Source organism: Cryptomeria japonica, chromosome 7 (genome assembly GCF_030272615.1).
Source record: "Cryptomeria japonica chromosome 7, Sugi_1.0, whole genome shotgun sequence".
Lineage (NCBI taxonomy): Eukaryota > Viridiplantae > Streptophyta > Pinopsida > Cupressales > Cupressaceae > Cryptomeria > Cryptomeria japonica.
The window spans coordinates 711,348,204-711,367,465 of record NC_081411.1 but is presented as its reverse complement, the minus strand read 5'-3'; the positions used below and the strand labels follow the sequence as shown (position 1 = coordinate 711,367,465).

The window sequence follows — 19,262 nt, the reverse complement described above, 5'->3', positions numbered from 1 at the left end:
GGTTAAGTCATGTCACGAGTCGCCAAGGAGGTGCTGACCATCAAATCAACTATCTCCTCCTCAGCATAAACTGAGCCTTCAACACCCATTGAAGCGAGGCTCGAACCCACGACCCAAGGCTTTGATACCAATTGTTGGAATCGTTTGTCGTTGCGTCAAAAGCTTGAACTTTCAACGCCCAATACAAACGCCAGATTTAACCCGACCCATGGGAGGTGGTTAAGCCATGTCACGAGTCTTCGAGGTGCTGACCACCAAGTCAACACGATGTGTGAAAATGTCACAACATAGTGTTATGTAGTATTGTCTACAATGATTATGGTGAGTACCTTCTAGTATGAATAATTTAAATTTGCTAATTTTTAAATTTTTTTTCTTTACTCTTTGCTGTCCTCTCAAAAGGGCCACTTGCACCTCGCTGTCTTGGAAACACCTTACATATTTCCTACTATCTTCATCCTTGAAACACCATAATACACATAAACACAAAATTGAGAGGAAATAAAAATTTAGAGAGAATTGCATTCTTTAAAAGTGTAGCTTCTCCCTATCATTGAGAGAGCATTCTTTGAATATCGTCCTTTGTTTAATATTTTATAGCAGTTTGTATCTTTCTAATCATAAAACAATTAAGTTTATCCTTCGCCAAATATTTTATTAATTTCTCTATTTTTAATATTATGTGCAAAATATGAATTTGTTCCTCCCCTTTTCTTGCTTGGTTATTTGTCCCTTGGCCTCCCGAGGAGTCAGATGAGTGGTTTGCTATTATCAATTTTGAGTGTCCTTCCCGGGGAGAGTGCATAAATTTTAAATTGCTGCTTGGCTACATGGGCTAGAGAGTGGCCCATTGGCCACCTACTTTTGTTGTTTCAATGTTCTTTCCCTTCCATAAATTTATCTTTAAAGAAGCTGCTATTGCCTTTTCTATTGGTACATTGCTGCATAGATAAATATATCAAAGTCCTTTGCAGTATTTTTTGTAGGCTTTTCTTGTGCATCAGTGGATTGACATGCTACTTTTTACAGAACACTTCAAATGAACACCATGGATCAAGATAGTAAATTTTTTTGTATATTTTAGAGGGTTGTCTTGTGTGTAAGTGGATTAACATGCTACTTTAAATGTTCAAAGTTTGTTTGTATGCTGCTTCTGTGCTTGCAGCTGGAACTTGTTTTGATTGTAGAAAAGCTCAAAGAACTTCGTTCCATCCGAATAGAGAAATTGAAAAAACAAGGTGAGAGCTTTGATTGCATACTTTATAAATTTGAGGTGTATATTTAAAGCCTGTAGGCAATTCTTTATATACAAAGACATATAGATAAGCCAAAATGATGCAGTTTACAAAGGGAATATATATTTCTTTCCACAATAGCTCAACAGATTTTATTTTTAAGGTCAAAGCATATTATCAGATGTAACAAATACATGGCTCCAAGTATAATCTCTATTGTGACATCCAGCTGTGCTGTTGATTTTATCTATCTGATCTAATTAGACAAAACTGACTATGAAGATATAAATTCAATTCTACATTCTTTTTCTTTTTCAACCTTTATTTTGGTTCTTTTCCTTAGTCGTTCAGATGAACTTTGCCTTTGTAAATTGGATGTTGAGGATTTTTGCCTGAACCATGTTCTATGGAAAAACTTTTTCAATATCTTCTTATGGGAGGCATTTGCTTGTGTTAGGTGGGTCTAATGGATTTTATTATTCTAAATAAGTCTCTTATCAGGGATTTCTTTGTGCATGATTGTCTTCTTTTCAAATCTTAATATTCGACTTCATGAAATTTCCACAGTCCATAATGATATGCTTGTTATTCTTCTGGATTCAACTGTGTATATTTTGATGCTGCCAACGTTTCGGATCAAACACCATGATTCATCAAATTCTGTTCTCTTGCTCTATCACTTGCTCTCTTGCCCTGATGATGGATCATGGCGTTTGATCCGAAATGTTGGGATCATCAAAATATACATGGTTGAATCCAGAAGAATAACAAGCATATCTTAATAGTCATTCCTTATGCCTTTGTTGTCCTAGCACTTATTCTTCCTTTAGCTTCTTTATCAGTTTACTCTTTTGTTAAGGATTCTGATGTTATAGCTCAGATTCTTGGGAAGGAAGCCCCACACTATCCTATATCCAGTTGTCTGGTTTGCTCAATGTCCCATGAATAGTTGGTTGATACTGTAAGGCTATGCACAACTAATGATGTTTGGCCTTATCTATCATCCAGGTCTTTTCTGTTGTTTGACGTGTTTATCTGCCTCCTGATTCCTGAGAGAAAGATGCTGATAGTCTAGTTAAAAAGAGTTCTAGTTTGCTCTCGTAGCTCTCCTGTCTCCTCTATTATGTATGATTTCCCTGACAAATCCAGTCTGCTGTACCATTTTCCTTCCTATCATATTCTTGGGTAACATTTTTATCTCCAATATCAGACAGTGAGCCATTTTTATTTCCAATACTAGAAATGCAGCAGATGTTGAAAGATGCCAGTCAAAGTATTTCAAACTGTATGAATGCTTTGATTGTGTCCTGATTCCGTTGGTGATATTTTTAATGATGTTGTCAGCCTTGGTGTCTCTATGCTTCCAGCATACCATGCATCCAAAATGTTACCCCTGAATCAGATGATGTTGTAGGTTCATGATATTGTCAGAACATTATGTTTGGGCTCAGTTCTGATATGCTTTACAGTTTAAACTATGAACATTAGCTTCTGCCTTTTTGAATTATTAGAAGTTATAACCTATTGACAGACACGGATGACTGAAGTTGGTCAATGAATCTACAAAACTCAATGAATTAGAACAGCAAAGCGCTGTAGAGAAAAGAAGAATGTCCACCTAAACGAGAAAAGGACAGCTATAAAACACAAAGCTCAACCAAAAATGACAAATCTAAGTATAATAGGATCCTAAAATCGAGGAACAAGAAAATTATCTAGGATACAATCCTGTTAAAATCTAGCACATGGTAAGTGAATTCTGCACTCTAGGGTTTGAGTAAAATACAAATGTCATAATGTTCACTCAAAATTGCAACTGAAGTGCCCTAACCTGCATACACAGAAAACTCAAAGTATGAAAATAAACAAATAATAAATCTTGAAATCAGAATAATTCTAGCAATCTGAATAATATTTATCATGCTAGAAACTATTCTTGGTACAAACAAATATGAATGCCAAAAGGACATAATAAGTTAATAACCCATAGATATACTTGGTTTCCCAGAACAGAAAAAAGCGACCCTAATTTTAGATAGTTTTTCAACACCAAAAAAAAGTGTAAAAAATAAGTCAGCTGCCCAAACTAAAGTAATAAAAGCAGTATCTAAATAAAGTATGCAGTCTTCTCAAAATAAAGTAGAATTAGTTCCTAATAACAGAAGCTTTGGCTTCTAATATTAGTGCCAAATGTCAGCAAAAAATCTGCTTTGGATATTCCCGTTGTGTTGTTCTGTCAAGGAACACCATTTGAGCGATGCAACAAAAATTTAGCAGTCCCTTTTTGTGAGGAAAGTGTTCTCCATTAACCCCAACTTCTCTTTCATTAGTTCAGACTTCCCTTTTGATGAGAGTTTTGTTGAAATGACTGCAACTTGCTCATTTCAAAGAAAATACTGAAAATGACTGCTACCTTTGAACTGTCTCTAAGAAAATGATGAGTATCAATGTGCTTGAAGATCATTAAAACATTGGATTTTTAGATAGCTTAATGCAACTGTAATTGTCACAGTACACTATGGTTGGCTGCAACATTTGATTAGAAAGCTCTGCTATCAACTTGCAAAGCTAGCTAGCCTCACAACTAGCAGAAGGAGCTCTCTTATATACCCTGTTTCATCTAAACTTAATGCAAATGTACTCCATTTCTTACTGGACCAGGACATCATCGTTGGCCCCAATTGAAACAAAACCTTGAAGTGTTCTTCCTAGCACTAGCATCACTTGCCCAGTCTGAATCTACAAAACCATACAACATGAACTCTTCATTTCAAACATACTCCAACATGCAAGGAATTGTACTTTTTTTTTCAATTATTTGAGCACATGTTTTGCAGCAGTCCATTCAACCTGTCTTGGCTCAATCATAAACTGACTTAATATGTTCACTGCAAAATAAATTTTAGATCTAGTATTTGCCAAGAACATTAGACAGCCAATCAGCTGTTTGTACACATTGAATCCATTGAATCAAACTCTAAATCAATAGTTAAATTTAGATTTGGAATTGTTGGAGTAGCAAGAAGCTGACAATCCAATATCTTAAATCTTTTTAGAATTTCCATTGTGTTCCCTTGATTTAGGAAGATTACTCTTGTACTTTGACACAATTCAAGACCCCAGATATAATGCATAAGGCCGATATCTTTCATGTTAAATTTAGAGTTTAGCTTCCTCTTACACCATCCTATGAGCTTTTACCTACTCTCTATAAGGATAAAATCATCCAAAGACAAGACTAAAACCAGCAGATCAAATTTATTAAATAAATAACACATTAGGATTTGTAGCAGTTTTAGTGGAGCCCAAACTTAATAAGTACTCATCAATTAGAAAGTATTGAGTTGGAGGTGAAGAGGGGAAAATGAGCAAGATGTAAGATCTAATGGTTAGTATGCAAATAAAACATTCAAACATATAATAAAACCACATAGACCTTGCTAATTCTAGTTTCTCCTTCGGATTAGACCTTCGGTGAAGTGAAGAATGCGCCCCTTCCTCACTTGATCGGATGGGTCCTTGATTAGTGTGTGGATTGCTCTTCTTTGCTCAACAAGAGGGATTGGGTTGGATAGGATTTGGATGGATTTGGATGGATTTGGATTGGAAGATTGAAGGAAGAAGATAGAAGAGAAATGGGCAGCATGAGAATGTTGTGGAGGAAGTGGATCCTTTTGTGAGGAGATGAGACTCCAATTTATAGATTGGAGGAGGCCAATGAAGGGCCAAGATTGATTTGGTTATGGAGGGATGAGATTGATTTAAGATGGAAGGCATGGATCAAGGGTGCCTTGGGAAAATAAACAGGAATATAAAATTCCTTGAGAAGAGGGGGGAAAGGAAATTTGAATTTCAAAATGAGGAATTAAAAATTCCAAAATAGAAATTTGAATTTTTTTGAGAGGCTCAATGTTGATGTGACATGAGCAGGGAATATAAAATTTTGAAATAATGATAAACATGATTATGAGAGATTCTAGAAGGATTAATTAGGTTGAGTGGGATTAGGAAAAGTGATTTGTAGGATTCACATGAATAGGTTAATTAATTAAAATTAATTAACTGAGTGGGGTTTAGAAGAAATAATTATTGGAGGGGACTTTAGAAGAATAGGGGAATAATTGGTTTATTTGATAAATTAATTAATAGTGACAAGATTAATTAAATTGGATTTAATTAACTTTGAGAGGAATATGGATCACACAATTAAGTCAATTAATTATGTTGACAAGCTTAAATTAATTAAATATTAATTTTAGGTGTCTATAGGAGGTTCTTGCTTGAGCTTATGTAAGGGCTTTCTCAACCTGCATGCATGCATATCCTGCCCATGCACTTCAAATCCTCTAGGCTGATTTATGTAAGGCCTTTCTCAATTTGCATACATGAGTATCCTGCCAATGCATCTCAAATCCTCTAGGCTGATTTTTGTTTCTTGATACAAAGGTGAACTGAAATTAAAAGAAAAGGACATAATTATTTGTGTATAATTATATCTTGCAATTGGAATAAAAGTCTTATCATAATCAAGTCCTTTTTGAGATAACCCACATGCAACAAATTTGGCCTTGAATTTCACTCTGCTTCACTTTGCTGCATGCTTCACGTTGTATAACCACTTTGAATCAATCATTGATTTTCCTTCTCTTGGCATCTTTCTATACTTAGTTTGTGGAAGTCCTCCCAAAATTGAAAGACTTAACATCTAAGTTGCCGAATTGGGTAGGGTATGCTATCATGGCAAATTTTTTGTTGGGGGTTGGGTATGTCCATAGAACACACACACACACAATTGTTTAGTTTATGATTTTTAAATTTTGTATCATTTATTAATTTAATAACCAAGGAAACGTCCCCGCCCCCCGTCCCGAAAACGTCCCCGTCTCTGAGACGTGGCCCAAAAGGGGGGGAAACGCATCCCCGTGGAACACCGAGCAATACTGATATAAATTTTACAACTATTTTATAATAGTAATTATTATATTATTTAATATTTTTTAAAACTATTTGAATCAAGCTTTCCACAATATTAGGGGGACTGGTGCATAGGGCCCCCATTTGAAGAGTTAGTAGGCTTGTGAGTGGGATTCCAACCAACCAATTTGAATACCTTATTTGTAAATGTATTGTAATTTCCAATTTAATGGACAAGTTATATGCAGGATGGTGTATTTACGTTTTTGATATTATGACTATGACACTAATATTGTTATCTTTCTTTTATTGCAGGTAAGGAGGATGAACATGTATCGATTTCAATGTCATCTCCTTTAATTTGAATGATGTATAAATAGTAAGATGGCCACGATCAAGTGGCACCTTGATCGGACATGTCTTTTAGACATGTCCGACCAAGATGTCACTTGGTCGTGACTCTTACAATCATCAACCGATCCATAACTAATCGGTGCTATAAACATACCTGATAATGAATCGGTATCATTGTTAATGGTAACAATGCTTATAAACATACCCGATAATGAATCGGTATCATTGTTAATGGTAACAGTGCTTATAAACATACCCGATAATGAATTGGTATCATTGTTAATTGTAACATATCTAAAACATACTCGATAATGAATCGGTATCAAAGCATATGATAATGGATCAATATAAAGTAAACAATAACAATAACTGTTAGCATTATATGCTATCGGGTTAATACTCCGATGGCATATTAATGCCGATTCATATATGAATCAATATTAATATGCTATCGGGTTAATAGCCCGATAGCATTTAGATTGACACTTAACATAGTTAAGTAGGTAGTCAATCTAATCCATCATTATCCAATATAAATATCATAATCATGATCAATGTTATAGTCTGATAAACATAAAGCATGAATGAGTAAACTAATAACATAATAGAGGAGATTAATGAGTTAGGAGAGTCTTATCTTGCAGAAGCTACTAATGCATTAACACTCCCTTTTAGCTTTTGGAAGATAGATAAAGTAACCTGCATCACATTTCTTTTCCATAATGTCAGTCTCCAAGAATATATATCATCTATACATATGATATGAAGTACCATCAGGACATAGGATACAAATATAAAACATTACTCTAAGTATGTGACATAGAGTATCACCCAACCATGTGATATAAAAGATTCATCATTTTATTATGACAAGATATCACCTAAACACGTGATATCAGTATTGCCTAAACACGCAATACTGAGGATAAACATATGAGGATGGTTAAATTCTCATCTTATCCAGATTGTGATATGTGCACAAACATTTTATTCAAATGTTTTATCACAACATCATCATGGCACATCCATGACATACCAGAGATCCAACATGATAACTGGTTTGAGAATCATAAGATCGTCACCTTATGATGTCTGTATACAAGTGTTCATATTCTGAGAGATCGTCACCTCTTAGATATGAACACAGGGGGTAAAAACCCAGAATGTCTCAACATGACAAAAGAAGTTTACATTTTCAACATCTTATTTACAAAGCAGATTACCTTTCTATCATACCTAAACCCTTTCTGAAGTGATCAACCTTCACTCTGGAAAGTGGTTTGGTCAGAATATCTGCAGTCTGATCTCCTGTACTAACATATTCTAATTTGATCACATTTTTGTCTACCATGTCTCGTACATAATGGTATGGGATCTCAATATGTTTGGATCTATCATGGAACACTGGATTCACTGAAAGTTTTATGCAACTTTGATTGTCGCAATGGATGATAGTAGGTTTTATCGGATTACCAAACAATCCCACAAGCAACTTTCTAAGCCACACCGCTACTCGGGCAGCCATGGAGGTTGCAATGTATTCGGCCTCGGTGGAACTTTGCGCTACAGAAGACTGCTTTCTGCTGATCCAGGATATCATGGCTGATCCCAAACTGAAGCAGCACCCAGAGGTGCTTTTCCGGCCAGTCACACTTCCAGCCCAATCTGAATCTGTGAATCCGTGTAGATTAAGATCAATTTTCTCATACTTGAGACCAAGATTTAAGGTGCCTTGTAAATATCTCATAATGTGTTTTACTGCTACCAGTGTATCTCCTTTGGCTCACACATAAACTGACTCAAGGCGTTTACTGCATAGCAGATATTTGGTCTTTTATTTACCAGATACATAAGAGACCCAATCATTTGCCTGTATAGAGTGGGGTCTGTAGAAGGTGATTCTGCTACTGCTTCTTTAAGTTTATGAAGATTGGTTTCCATTGGAGCGGTCATAGGTCTACAGTTTAGCATTCCAAATCTCTTCAGGATGTCTAATGTATACTTGCCTTGGTTTAGAACAATGTTATCAGAATTCTGCCATACTTCCAACCCTAGGAAATAATGAAGGAATCCCAAGTCCTTCATATCAAATTCTTTGGATAGCTCTTTCTTGCATTGATCTATAAGGTGATCTTCTCCTGTGATTAATAAGTCATCAACATATTAAATCATTATTAGCATATCACCTTTATTCTGTTTGTAGTAGAGATTAGGATCTGCATCATTTTTAGAGAAGCCTAGTTTTGATAGATATGTGTCAATTCTTTCATACCAGGCCCTGGGAGCCTGTTTGAGCCCATATAGAGCTTTCTTGAGTTTGCACACATGAGATTCTGCATGATGGATCTCAAACCCTTCAGGTTGCTCTAGATATACTTCTTCAGATATCTCTCCATTAAAAAAAGCTGTCTTTACATCCATTTGATGTACCTTCCTTCCCTTTGCTGCTGCAATGGCTAGTACAGTCCTTACTGAGGTATATCTGGCTATAGGAGCAAATGTTTCTTCATAGTCTATTCCTTCCTTTTGAGAAAATCCTCTGGCTACAAATCTTGCCTTATATTTTTCAATGCTGCCATCTGTTGCATGTTTGATCTTGAAAAGCCATTTAGAAGAAACAACAGATTTCTTAGTTGGCCTAGGAACAATTTTCCATACATCATTTTTCATTGTGGATTGATACTCTTCAGACATAGCATCCTTCCATACTTGATGTTTAAGGGCATCTGTTACATTGTCAAGTTCATTTTTAGATAGATCATTCATAAGAGCAACATAGCTAGTAAATTTATTAGGTCTTTTGCTTTCTCTGAAGGTTCCAGAAGGAGCAGCAAACCTCTGAGCTTCTTCTACTGTTTTGGTGGCCCATAGTGGTCTTTTCTTGAGATTTCTAGGTGAGTGTTCATTTTCATTTTCAGTTTCATTTAGATTCTCCCTCTGAAACTCAGGGGCAGGATTTTCATCCAAGTTAAAGGTAGGTACATAGATTTCAGGTTCTATAAAGTTCTGAGCTCTTTTGAAAGCCAGGTCCTCTTCAAAGATTACATCCCTATTTAGTTCAATATTTCTTTGACCAGGTGCATAGATTCTGTAGGCTTTGGAGGTTTCACTATATCCTACAAGCAATCCTTTTTTTCTAGAAGGCTCTAGTTTTAGTCTCTTTTTTTTAGGTATATGGATATAGACAGGACATCCAAATATCCTAAGGTGGCTAATATCAGGCTTAGTCTTAGTTAATACTTCCTCAGGAGTTTTGTCCTCAAGATGGGAGTGAGGGCATCTGTTTTGTATATATACAACGGTACTGGATGCTTCAGCCCAGAGATTTGTGTTAAGGTTTTGATCTAGGATCATGGCCTTGGCAACTTCAACTATAGTCCTATTTTTCCTTTCCGCTACCCCATTTTGTTGGGGGTTATAAGGTATAGTGAGCTCCCTCTTAATCCCATTATCTCTACAAAATTCTTTAAATGAATTTGATGTGTATTCTCCCCCATTGTCGGTTCTTAGGGTTTAAACTTTGTTTCCTGAGTGGTTTTCAGTTAGTGATTTAAATTCTTTAAACCTAGAGAGGATCTCTTCTGATTCTTTACTTTTCAGAAAGTAGATCCAAGTCTTCCTAGAGTAGTCATCAACAAATATTACATAATACAAGAATCCCCCTAGAGAGGATACGGACATAGGTCCGCATACATCAAAATGAACTAATTCTAGAATTTTACTAGTTTTCCTAGTACTATTTTGGAATGCATCTTTGGTATTTTTACCTAGGGCACATTCTTTGCATGCTCCTGAATGATTTTGCTTTAACTTGGGTAGACCTGTAACAAGGTTTCCCATTGAAGATAAAGCCCTAAAATTCAGATGGCCTAATCTTCTATGCCAAACTTCATTTGCATTAATGGCTTCATGGATTAGGGCTAGATTGGGTTTCGTGCACAACTCATACAAATAGCCCCGTCTCTGTCCAATGGTCTTTGCCTTCTTGATGGAGGAGTTCCTTGGCCAAGCCAATACTTTGTTGTCCATGAATGTCACTCTGTATCCGTTATCTTCCAGTGCCGATATAGAGACTAGATTTCTTTTAATGCCGGGGACATATAGTACTCCTTCAAGCCGCAAGGTTATGCCTATCTTCAATTTGATGGTGCAGGTTCCTACTCCTCTGACTGGATGTGTGGAGTCATCTTCGATGGTTACGTCCTCATCACTCTCCTCTGTCATGGAATCAAGTACTTTTCTTAACCCAGTGATGTGCCTGGATGAACCACTGTCAATCACCCATGAGTTGATTTTGTTAGAAGCTTGACTTGTGAGTGTCGAGTAGAATACGTATTTCCCGGAGTCATCTTCCCCTTTAGTCTTTCCTGCTTTGACAAATGTAGCATGTTTCTTGGTTCTTTTTGGGCATTTTGCAACAAAGTGTCCGAACTGATCACATCTGTAACATTGAATGTGAGATAAGTCCTTCTTTGAAGTATTCTTGCCTTGACGACCTTTTCTCTTTCTAAACTACCTTTTCTTGTTTTGCTTGGTGAAGTTGGTGTTTAGAACTTGTAGGTCTTCATCTATATTCTTGTGTTTCATTCCCATCTTGTTCAATCTTGATTCTTCTTTGAGACAATCATCCCTTAATCTTTCAAACTTGGGATATTTGGACCTTGCACTGATGCCTTGGACGAATGTGCTCCATCCACTAGGCAACCCATCTAAAACAATGAGTGTTAACTCTTTGCTTTGGATCTCGTAGTCCAGAGTTGCAAGTTCATCTTTTAGAACTGATATCCGCATAAAGTAGGCATTGATTGTCTCCCCTTTGTTCATGGTGATATGATTTATTTCTCGTTTTAATGCTAGAGTTCGACTTGCATTTGATATCTCAAATGTGCTTTTAAGAGTTTTGAACATTTTATAGGCTGTCTGATGTTTTCTTATGATGGGCATTATGTTGTTTCTCACCCCATCAACTATTATTTTTATTGCCTTTTCATTTCCCTCAATCCATGCTGTTTTGTCAGGTTCATTTTCAGGTTGATCATTTTTAGTTTGAACAAACGAATCCACTTTGTTCTCCTTTAAGATCATTTGAATTCTGAATTTCCAGGCTAAAAAATTATCGCCACCTCCGAGTCTGTCTTCGAATCTGATAGCATTGGCCATTTGAAGAAATGTGATGTAGTATAAACTTGTTATTAAATTTGTTTCACGAAATTAAATAGCGTCAAGTTCGATCAACTTGGCTCTGATACCATGTAAATGTATTGTAATTTCCAATTTAATGGACAAGTTATATGCAGGATGGTGTATTTACGTTTTTGATATTATGACTATGACACTAATATTGTTATCTTTCTTTTATTGCAGGTAAGGAGGATGAACATGTATCGATTTCAATGTCATCTCCTTTAATTTGAATGATGTATAAATAGTAAGATGGCCATGATCAAGTGGCACCTTGATCGGAATGTCTTTTAGACATGTCCGACCAAGATGTCACTTGGTCGTGACTCTTCCAATCATCAACCGATCCATAACTAATCGGTGCTATAAACATACCTGATAATGAATCGGTATCATTGTTAATTGTAACAGATCTAAAACATACCCGATAATGAATCGGTATCAAAGCATATGATAATGGATCAATATAAAGTAAACAATAACAATAACTGTTAGCATATATGCTATCGGGTTAATACTCCGATAGCATATTAATGCCGATTCATATATGAATCGACATTAATATGCTATCGGGTTAATAGCCCGATAGCATTTAGATTGACGCTTAACATAGTTAAGTAGGTCGTCAATCTAATCCATCATTATCCAATATAAATATCATAATCATGATCAATGTTATAGTCTGATAAACATAAAGCATGAATGAGTAAACTAATAACAGAATAGAGGAGATTAATGAGTTAGGAGAGTCTTATCTTGCAGAAGCTACTAATGCATTAACATTATTGATTAGTAGTAGGTAGAGGGTGTGAAAGGAGATTGAATCGAAAATTGTTGGGGACTTTGCAGGCAAGTGTGGTTCCCCAATTATAATAAACAATGTAAAATGTTTGGCTCGTGGGATTTGAATTGAAACAAATGCCCATTCATTGCTGATGTTTGCCATTACCCAATACATGCCAATTCCATCTCGCACCCCTTTTGTTATAAACTCCATTCAAAATTTTAGGGTTTTTTTGAGGTTGTAAAAAAATTCAAATCCAACTCGATTAACACCAATTCCATATAGAAATTGATTCCAAAAGGTTTTGTGCCTAGAATAGGCCTCATTATTGGGTGGTTTGGTAAAATAGCTTAACATCAATGTTGGAAGATGTAGTATGTAAATAATCATATTATTTTTATTGTAATCACCAAATTTAGTTCTTGATAGTTGACAATTGCCGATAGCTGGTAGTTCTCAACAACAATTGGCCATCCTATATATACTTTTGTTGGAATCATGTTTGGGGATCGCATATGTGGAATTGTCATGAAACACTGGATCTCAACATGTTTTGTTTTGTCATGAAACACTGGATTGACAGATAGCTTCTTAAAAATTTCATTGTCACAATGAATAGTAGTAGGCTCCAATGATTGTCCAACTAAACCTGCAAGGAGCTTCTGAAGCCACACTGCTTCTTGAGCTGCCTACACATGCTGCAATATATTCTGCTTCTGCAGTGCTTAGGGTCACTGAAGACTACTTTTTGCTACACCGAGAAATCATGGCAGACCCCAAGCTAAAGCAACTCCCAGAGATGCTCTTCCTGTCAGTTACACTCCTAGCCCAATCAGAATCAGAGTAGCCTTGTAACTTCAGATCTACCCCGAAAGTATATCTCAAGCCATATCCTACTGTGCCATGTAAGTATCTCAAGATATGCTTTGCTGCAACTAGATGAATTTGCCTTGATTCACACATGAACTGACTGAGAGAACTCATTGCATAGCAAATGTCTGGTCTAGTATTGACTTTATACATCAAGGATCCAATCAACTGCCTGTACATGGTGGGATCTACTAGATCTGAACTAGCTGCAGACTCAATTTCTTCAAATTTGTTTCCATTGGTGTAGACATAGATTTGCAATCCATCATCCCAAATCTCTTAAAGATATCTATGGTGTATTTCCCTTCACTTAGAATAATCTCATTGGGTCTCTGCCACACCTCCAATCCTAGAAAGTAATGCATACGACTTAAATCCTTCATCTCAAACTTAGAAGCTAACTCCTTCTTGCATTTGACAATGAGTTGTCCTTCTCCAGTAAGAAATAAGTCATCAACATAAAGAACCAATATTAGAGTCTCACCATCAATTACCTTGAAGTCGAGATTTGGTTCACACATGAACTGACTTAGGGCACTCACTGCATAGCAGATGTCTGGTTTAGTATTGACTAGATACATCAAGGATCCAATCAACTGCTTGTACATGGTGGGATCTACTAGATCTGAACTAGCTACAAACTCTCTCAATTTCTTCAAATTTGTTTCCATTGGTGTAGACATAGATTTGCAATCCATCATCCCAAATCTCTTCAAGATATCAATGGGGTATTTCCCTTGACTTGGAATAATCTCATTGGGTCTTTGCCACTCCTTCAATCCTAGAAAGTAATGCATAAGACCTAAATCCTTTATCTCAAACTTAGAAGCTAACTCCTTGCATTTGACAATGAGATGTTCTTCTCCAGTAAGAAATAAGTCATTGACATAAAGAACCAATATTAGGGTCTCACCATCAATTACCTTGAAGTAGAGATTTGAATCTGTATAATTATTGGAGAATCCCAAGCTTATCAAGTATCGATCAATCCTCTCATACCAAGCACGAGGTGCCTGTTTAAGGCCATACAATGCCTTTTTCAATATGCATACATGAGATTCCTTTCCATGAATCACAAACCCATCTGGTTGTTCAATGTACACTTCTTCAATTACACCATTAAGGAATGTTGTCTTTATGTCCATTTGCTGTAGCTTTCATCCTTTAGCTAATGCAATAGCAATAATAGTCTTGATGGATGTATAATGAGCAATAGGAGCAAAGGTCTCCTCATAATCTATTCCCTCTTTTTGAGAGAATCCTCTAGCCACAAATCTTGCTTTGTACTTTTCAATGCTCCCATCAGCTGCATGCTTGATCTTGAAAAGCCACTTGGAAGATACAACTGATTTCCCTTCTGGTTTAGGTACAACATCCCAAACATCATTCTTGAGAATGGACTGATACTCCTCTATCATAGCATCTTTCCACATTTGCTGAGTTGATGCCTCCTCAATTCTGGAAGGCTTAGACTCAATGATGTGATTTATTAATGCCACATAGCTTGGAAACTTTTGTGGTATTTTTCTTTCTTTGAATGTGCCTCTAGGAGCTGCATACTTCTCTGCATCTTGCATAGTCTGTCTAGCCCATAGAGGTCTCTTTCGACCTATAGCAATATCTCTTAGACCATCAATAGGTTTCAAAGGCTCAACTAGATCAGTAGCCTCTTCTGGTTTAGTAGACTCCCTTTGAACCTCAGGAGTAAGATCAACGTCCATCTCCTGTTCTTCATTATCTATCTCCATCTATGAACCTTTAGGTCTTTTGAATGCAACATCTTCTTCAAAAGAGACATCCCTGCTGATCTCTATTTGTTTCTGTCCTGGAATGTAAATCCTGTAGGCTTTTGAAGATTCACTGTTACCCACAAATATCCCTTTCTTGCCAGATGGTTCTAAATTAGATCTCTTATCTTTAGGCACATGAATATAAACAGGATAACCAAAGATTCTCAAATGGCTGACCCTAGGTTTCACACCTGTAAATGCTTCTTCAGGAGTCATATTTTTCAATATTCGATGAGGGCTCCGATTATGAACATACACTGCAGTTCTGGATGCTTTTGCCCAAAGGAAGGTTTGTAAATCTTGATCATGGATCATGGCTTTGGCTGCCTCAACTATGGATCTATTCTTCCTTTTTGCAACTCCGTTTTGTTGAGGATTGTAAGGCACACAAAACTCCCTCTTAATCCCTGCCTCAATACAAAAGTTATGGAAGCCTCTAGAGGTGTATTCTCCTCCGTTGTCAGATCTCAGAATCTTGATCCTTTTCCCGGACAAATTTTCTACTTGAGCCTTAGATTCTTTGAATTTCTCAAGTACTTCTTTAGATTCCTTAGACTTCAAAAAATAAATCCAAGTCTTTCTAGAGTAGTCATCAATCAAAATTACATAGTACCAAAAACCACTCAAGGATGCCACAGACATTGGTCCACACAAATCAGAATGAACAAGATCTAGAATACATTTTGATCTACTTTCACTACTATCAGAAGGACCCTTAGTATTCTTACCCATTGTACATCCTCTACAAGTACCATCATGCTCTTGACTAAGTTTCGAAAGGCCAGTAACCATCTTCTCCATGGATGGAAGAGCTTTGAAGTGAAGGTGAGCAAGTCTCCTATGCCATAGCTCACTTGAACGGGAAGAATCATGCAACAATGCTTGAATTGGACTAGTAGAAAGTCTATATAGACTCTCTTGGCGAACACCAATCACCTTAGTTGTTTTGATGCTAGAGTTCTTCGGCCAAGCAAGAACTTTCCCTTTTGACAATGCAACTTGATATCCTTTGTCCTCCAAAGCTTGAAATTGATACAAGGTTCCTCCTGATGCTTGGTACGAACAAGACATCGCTCAAATGAAGAGGGATGTCGAAATCTAGATGAAGCGAGGTGGCTCCAACACCTTTCACTAAATAGCAAGCATCATCTCTAATTATCACTTTCAAGTTGGTTTCTCTTTCTACAAATTTAGAAAGATGCCCTCAATATCCTGTAATGTGACGTGAAGCACCACTATCAATCAACCAAGTGTTACTGTCGGTTGGGACATTGCTTGAAAGAGCTGAAATGAATAGAAATCCTTTCGAGTTGTCTCTAGATTCCCTTTGAGGTGACACTTCATCTACGTCAGTCGTAGAAGCATGTTGTTTTGGTTTTGTTGGACAATCTTGAGCATAGTAACCATACTTGTCACATCTAAAGCATTGAATGTGTGAGAGATCCTTCTTCTTCTTTGGTTCAGGAGCAAAATCTGATTTTCTGTCTCTATTCCTCTTGAATTTTTCTTTTGGAAGTTTGAGCAACAAGTACATGAGTGTCTTCATTGTGAGAGCTTCGTCCAATCCATCTTGTAGCCAATCTAGATTCCTCTTGAATACAATCAGCTCTAAGGCGATCAAACTTTGGTAGCTTAGATCTTCCACTAATACCTTGGATAAAAGGTTCCGAAGATTGAGGAAGACCGTTAAGTGCCAACATGAGTAAGTCTTTGTCTTCAACTATATCTCCAATGGCATATAGTTGATCCTTTAATTCAGTAATCTTCATGAAGAAGGAGATGACTGAATCTCCTTTAGCCATCTTGATGTGGTGCTAACCTAAGGTTGATTTACCTCATATTTTTGCTCAAGCAAAAACTCTTTCATAATCTGCTCAGTCTCATTGGCAACTTCATCAATTTTACCGATCATTATTTGGTTGACCCTTTTCTTACTTTTGAACTTTTCTTTGGCCAACTTTAATAATTTACTGATTTCTTCTCTAGAAATATCTGAACAAGAATTAACCAAAACATACTTCTGCATTTCCTCATCTTTCCAACAGGCAGTATTTCTCCGGATGTCCACAAACTCGGATGATAACTCAATTAGGGCTCTACTGAAATTATTCATATATAGTACAATTGCTTCCTCAATTTCTCCTCTCCCTGTCATCCACATTCTCATAATATACAAAAAGATTTTTCAAATTTCCATCCTTAATGATTTCATTCTTTATTTCTTCTAGGGACCTAGGAGGAATAATCTTAACATTACCAGATTCTAGGGCTCAAGATTTTGGCTTCCTGGTTCCCTTGGACTTCTCGGATGGCTCACCTTGAATCTTTGTCTTCTTAGAAGGAGGAGCATCACCAGATGGCTTTCAGACTACACGAGCATAGGTAGCATTCTTCTTGACTTTCCGAACTTCTTCATCCGACTCTGTTTCTTCCTCTGCTCTAGCATACTTCCTAGAAGGCTTCTCCTTTTTCCTTTTCTCAACTCCATCGGTTGATACTGCAGGCTTGGGCTTAGGTGGAGGAATTGGTTTCTTTACTCCATAGATAGGTACAAACTTACTAGGTTTAGCTTTGGGCTGCATAGGAGGGTTTGCTGGTTGAGGTTTGATTCCATCCTCCTCCCTTAGAATGTTCTGAGCTCTTGCCCTCTGCACAACTTCCTTTGTCAGTCCCATCTTTTCTGCCACCGTCTCTACTTCCTTTTTGATCTTCCTCTTCTGGGCCGGTTCAGAGAACTTCTAATGTAAGCTTAAGTCCTTCCTTGAAAGTACCAAATCTTTCTTCTTTTGAATCTACTGGTTGGCTCAATAGAGGTTGAGCATATGCCTCAAGGGTGATAGAGTCAACTTCATATTCCATGGGCATGATCTAGATTGTCCTAGGCTTAACCGCTTCCATTTGACATTGATCTTTATCAACCATGAAGCAAATAGTTTGCTCATACTTATCCACAATCTCCTTAGGGATTCTTTCTTTGCTCTTCATGGAGGCCTGAAAGGTTTTGAAATAGCCCCATAATGTGGATATTCTCATTGTGGCATCTCCTATTCCCCACAATCCCTCTTTGATTTGTATTTCCACCAGTCTATCATAGGCCCATTAAACCTTTCCTTTTAAATTGGGTATCTCATTTAAGAAGTATAAGGCCAAGCAAATAAGAAGAGACCCATACTTAAAGGTGTGCTTCTTGTCTTAATTTTCTTCAAATTACTTATCAGTTCATTCAGGAGGACTGTACATAGATCATACCTCATGTCATTCTTGAGCATCTGATATGTTGTATATATGGCAGTTCCAGAGTCGGAGTTCTGTCTACTTAATTGATAGACTTTGTAACCAACCACCATTGATGCAAACTTGACATCATGCTCCAAAATGTCGCTGATAGTCATTGCTTTGTTGTCGAACTTGGAACTGGTAGCGGCTATCATTGTGTTATTTGATACTTTTCTTAGGCCAGGTACTTCACCGGTTTCACTGAGGCATGTCACAGCTCAAATCGCTTGTTTAGTGATCTTGTGAGGCCTATCAAGCCATATGAATTCATCATGAACTTGATTGAGGATATACGAGATCCACTCTGCTTCATCGAACAATGGAAAATGGACGAATTTCAAAAAACCTTTGTCCTGAAGATCCTTATATTTTGGTTTGAGGTTACCCAAGCTATCCGCCAAATGTTTGTTATACAAGGTCAGCATATCAGTGTTGCCAAACTCCTCAAGATCACAATGGATGTAAGCCCTAATATCCTCATTGTGAAGGACGCCGTAGGGTACTGAAGAAAATGCTCCTAAAGGATCATCTTCAATAGACTTGGAAGGATGTTTCTTGAAAACAGGTTTGGCTCCATCCTTGATCTCAACAACCAACAGGGTAGCAATTCCAGATACCGATGCCATTTGAATCTAGGGTTTAAAATTGATAGCTTCACGAAACAGATAAATACCTTAATTCAAAAGCGGGTGGAAGAATTCGCCTTTGGATCACTGTAAGCTTGGTTTAGATCACCAAATCGCTTCACTTCGTTGTACTGCTCTATTCTCTTGGTCGCGTTGTGAAAAATAGATCTTTGAAATGCCCTTTTTAACCTTTGAAAACCTAATTTTGCGTTGTAATAAATGCTTCAACCGG

At 37.0% G+C, this 19,262-nt stretch overlaps 1 protein-coding gene across 7 annotated transcripts in view; it reads left to right on the top strand.

The window, feature by feature from the left end:
• The window catches only part of LOC131040226 (U11/U12 small nuclear ribonucleoprotein 59 kDa protein), a 147,544-nt gene that overhangs the window by 101,259 nt on the left and 27,023 nt on the right, over positions 1–19,262 (top strand). For all 7 annotated transcript variants that reach the window (XM_059207737.1, XM_059207736.1, XM_059207733.1 and 4 more), the window contains one exon: positions 1,166–1,238. In XM_059207737.1, the coding sequence (XP_059063720.1) occupies positions 1,166–1,238 (73 nt within the window). The remainder of the gene's footprint in view (positions 1–1,165; positions 1,239–19,262) is intronic.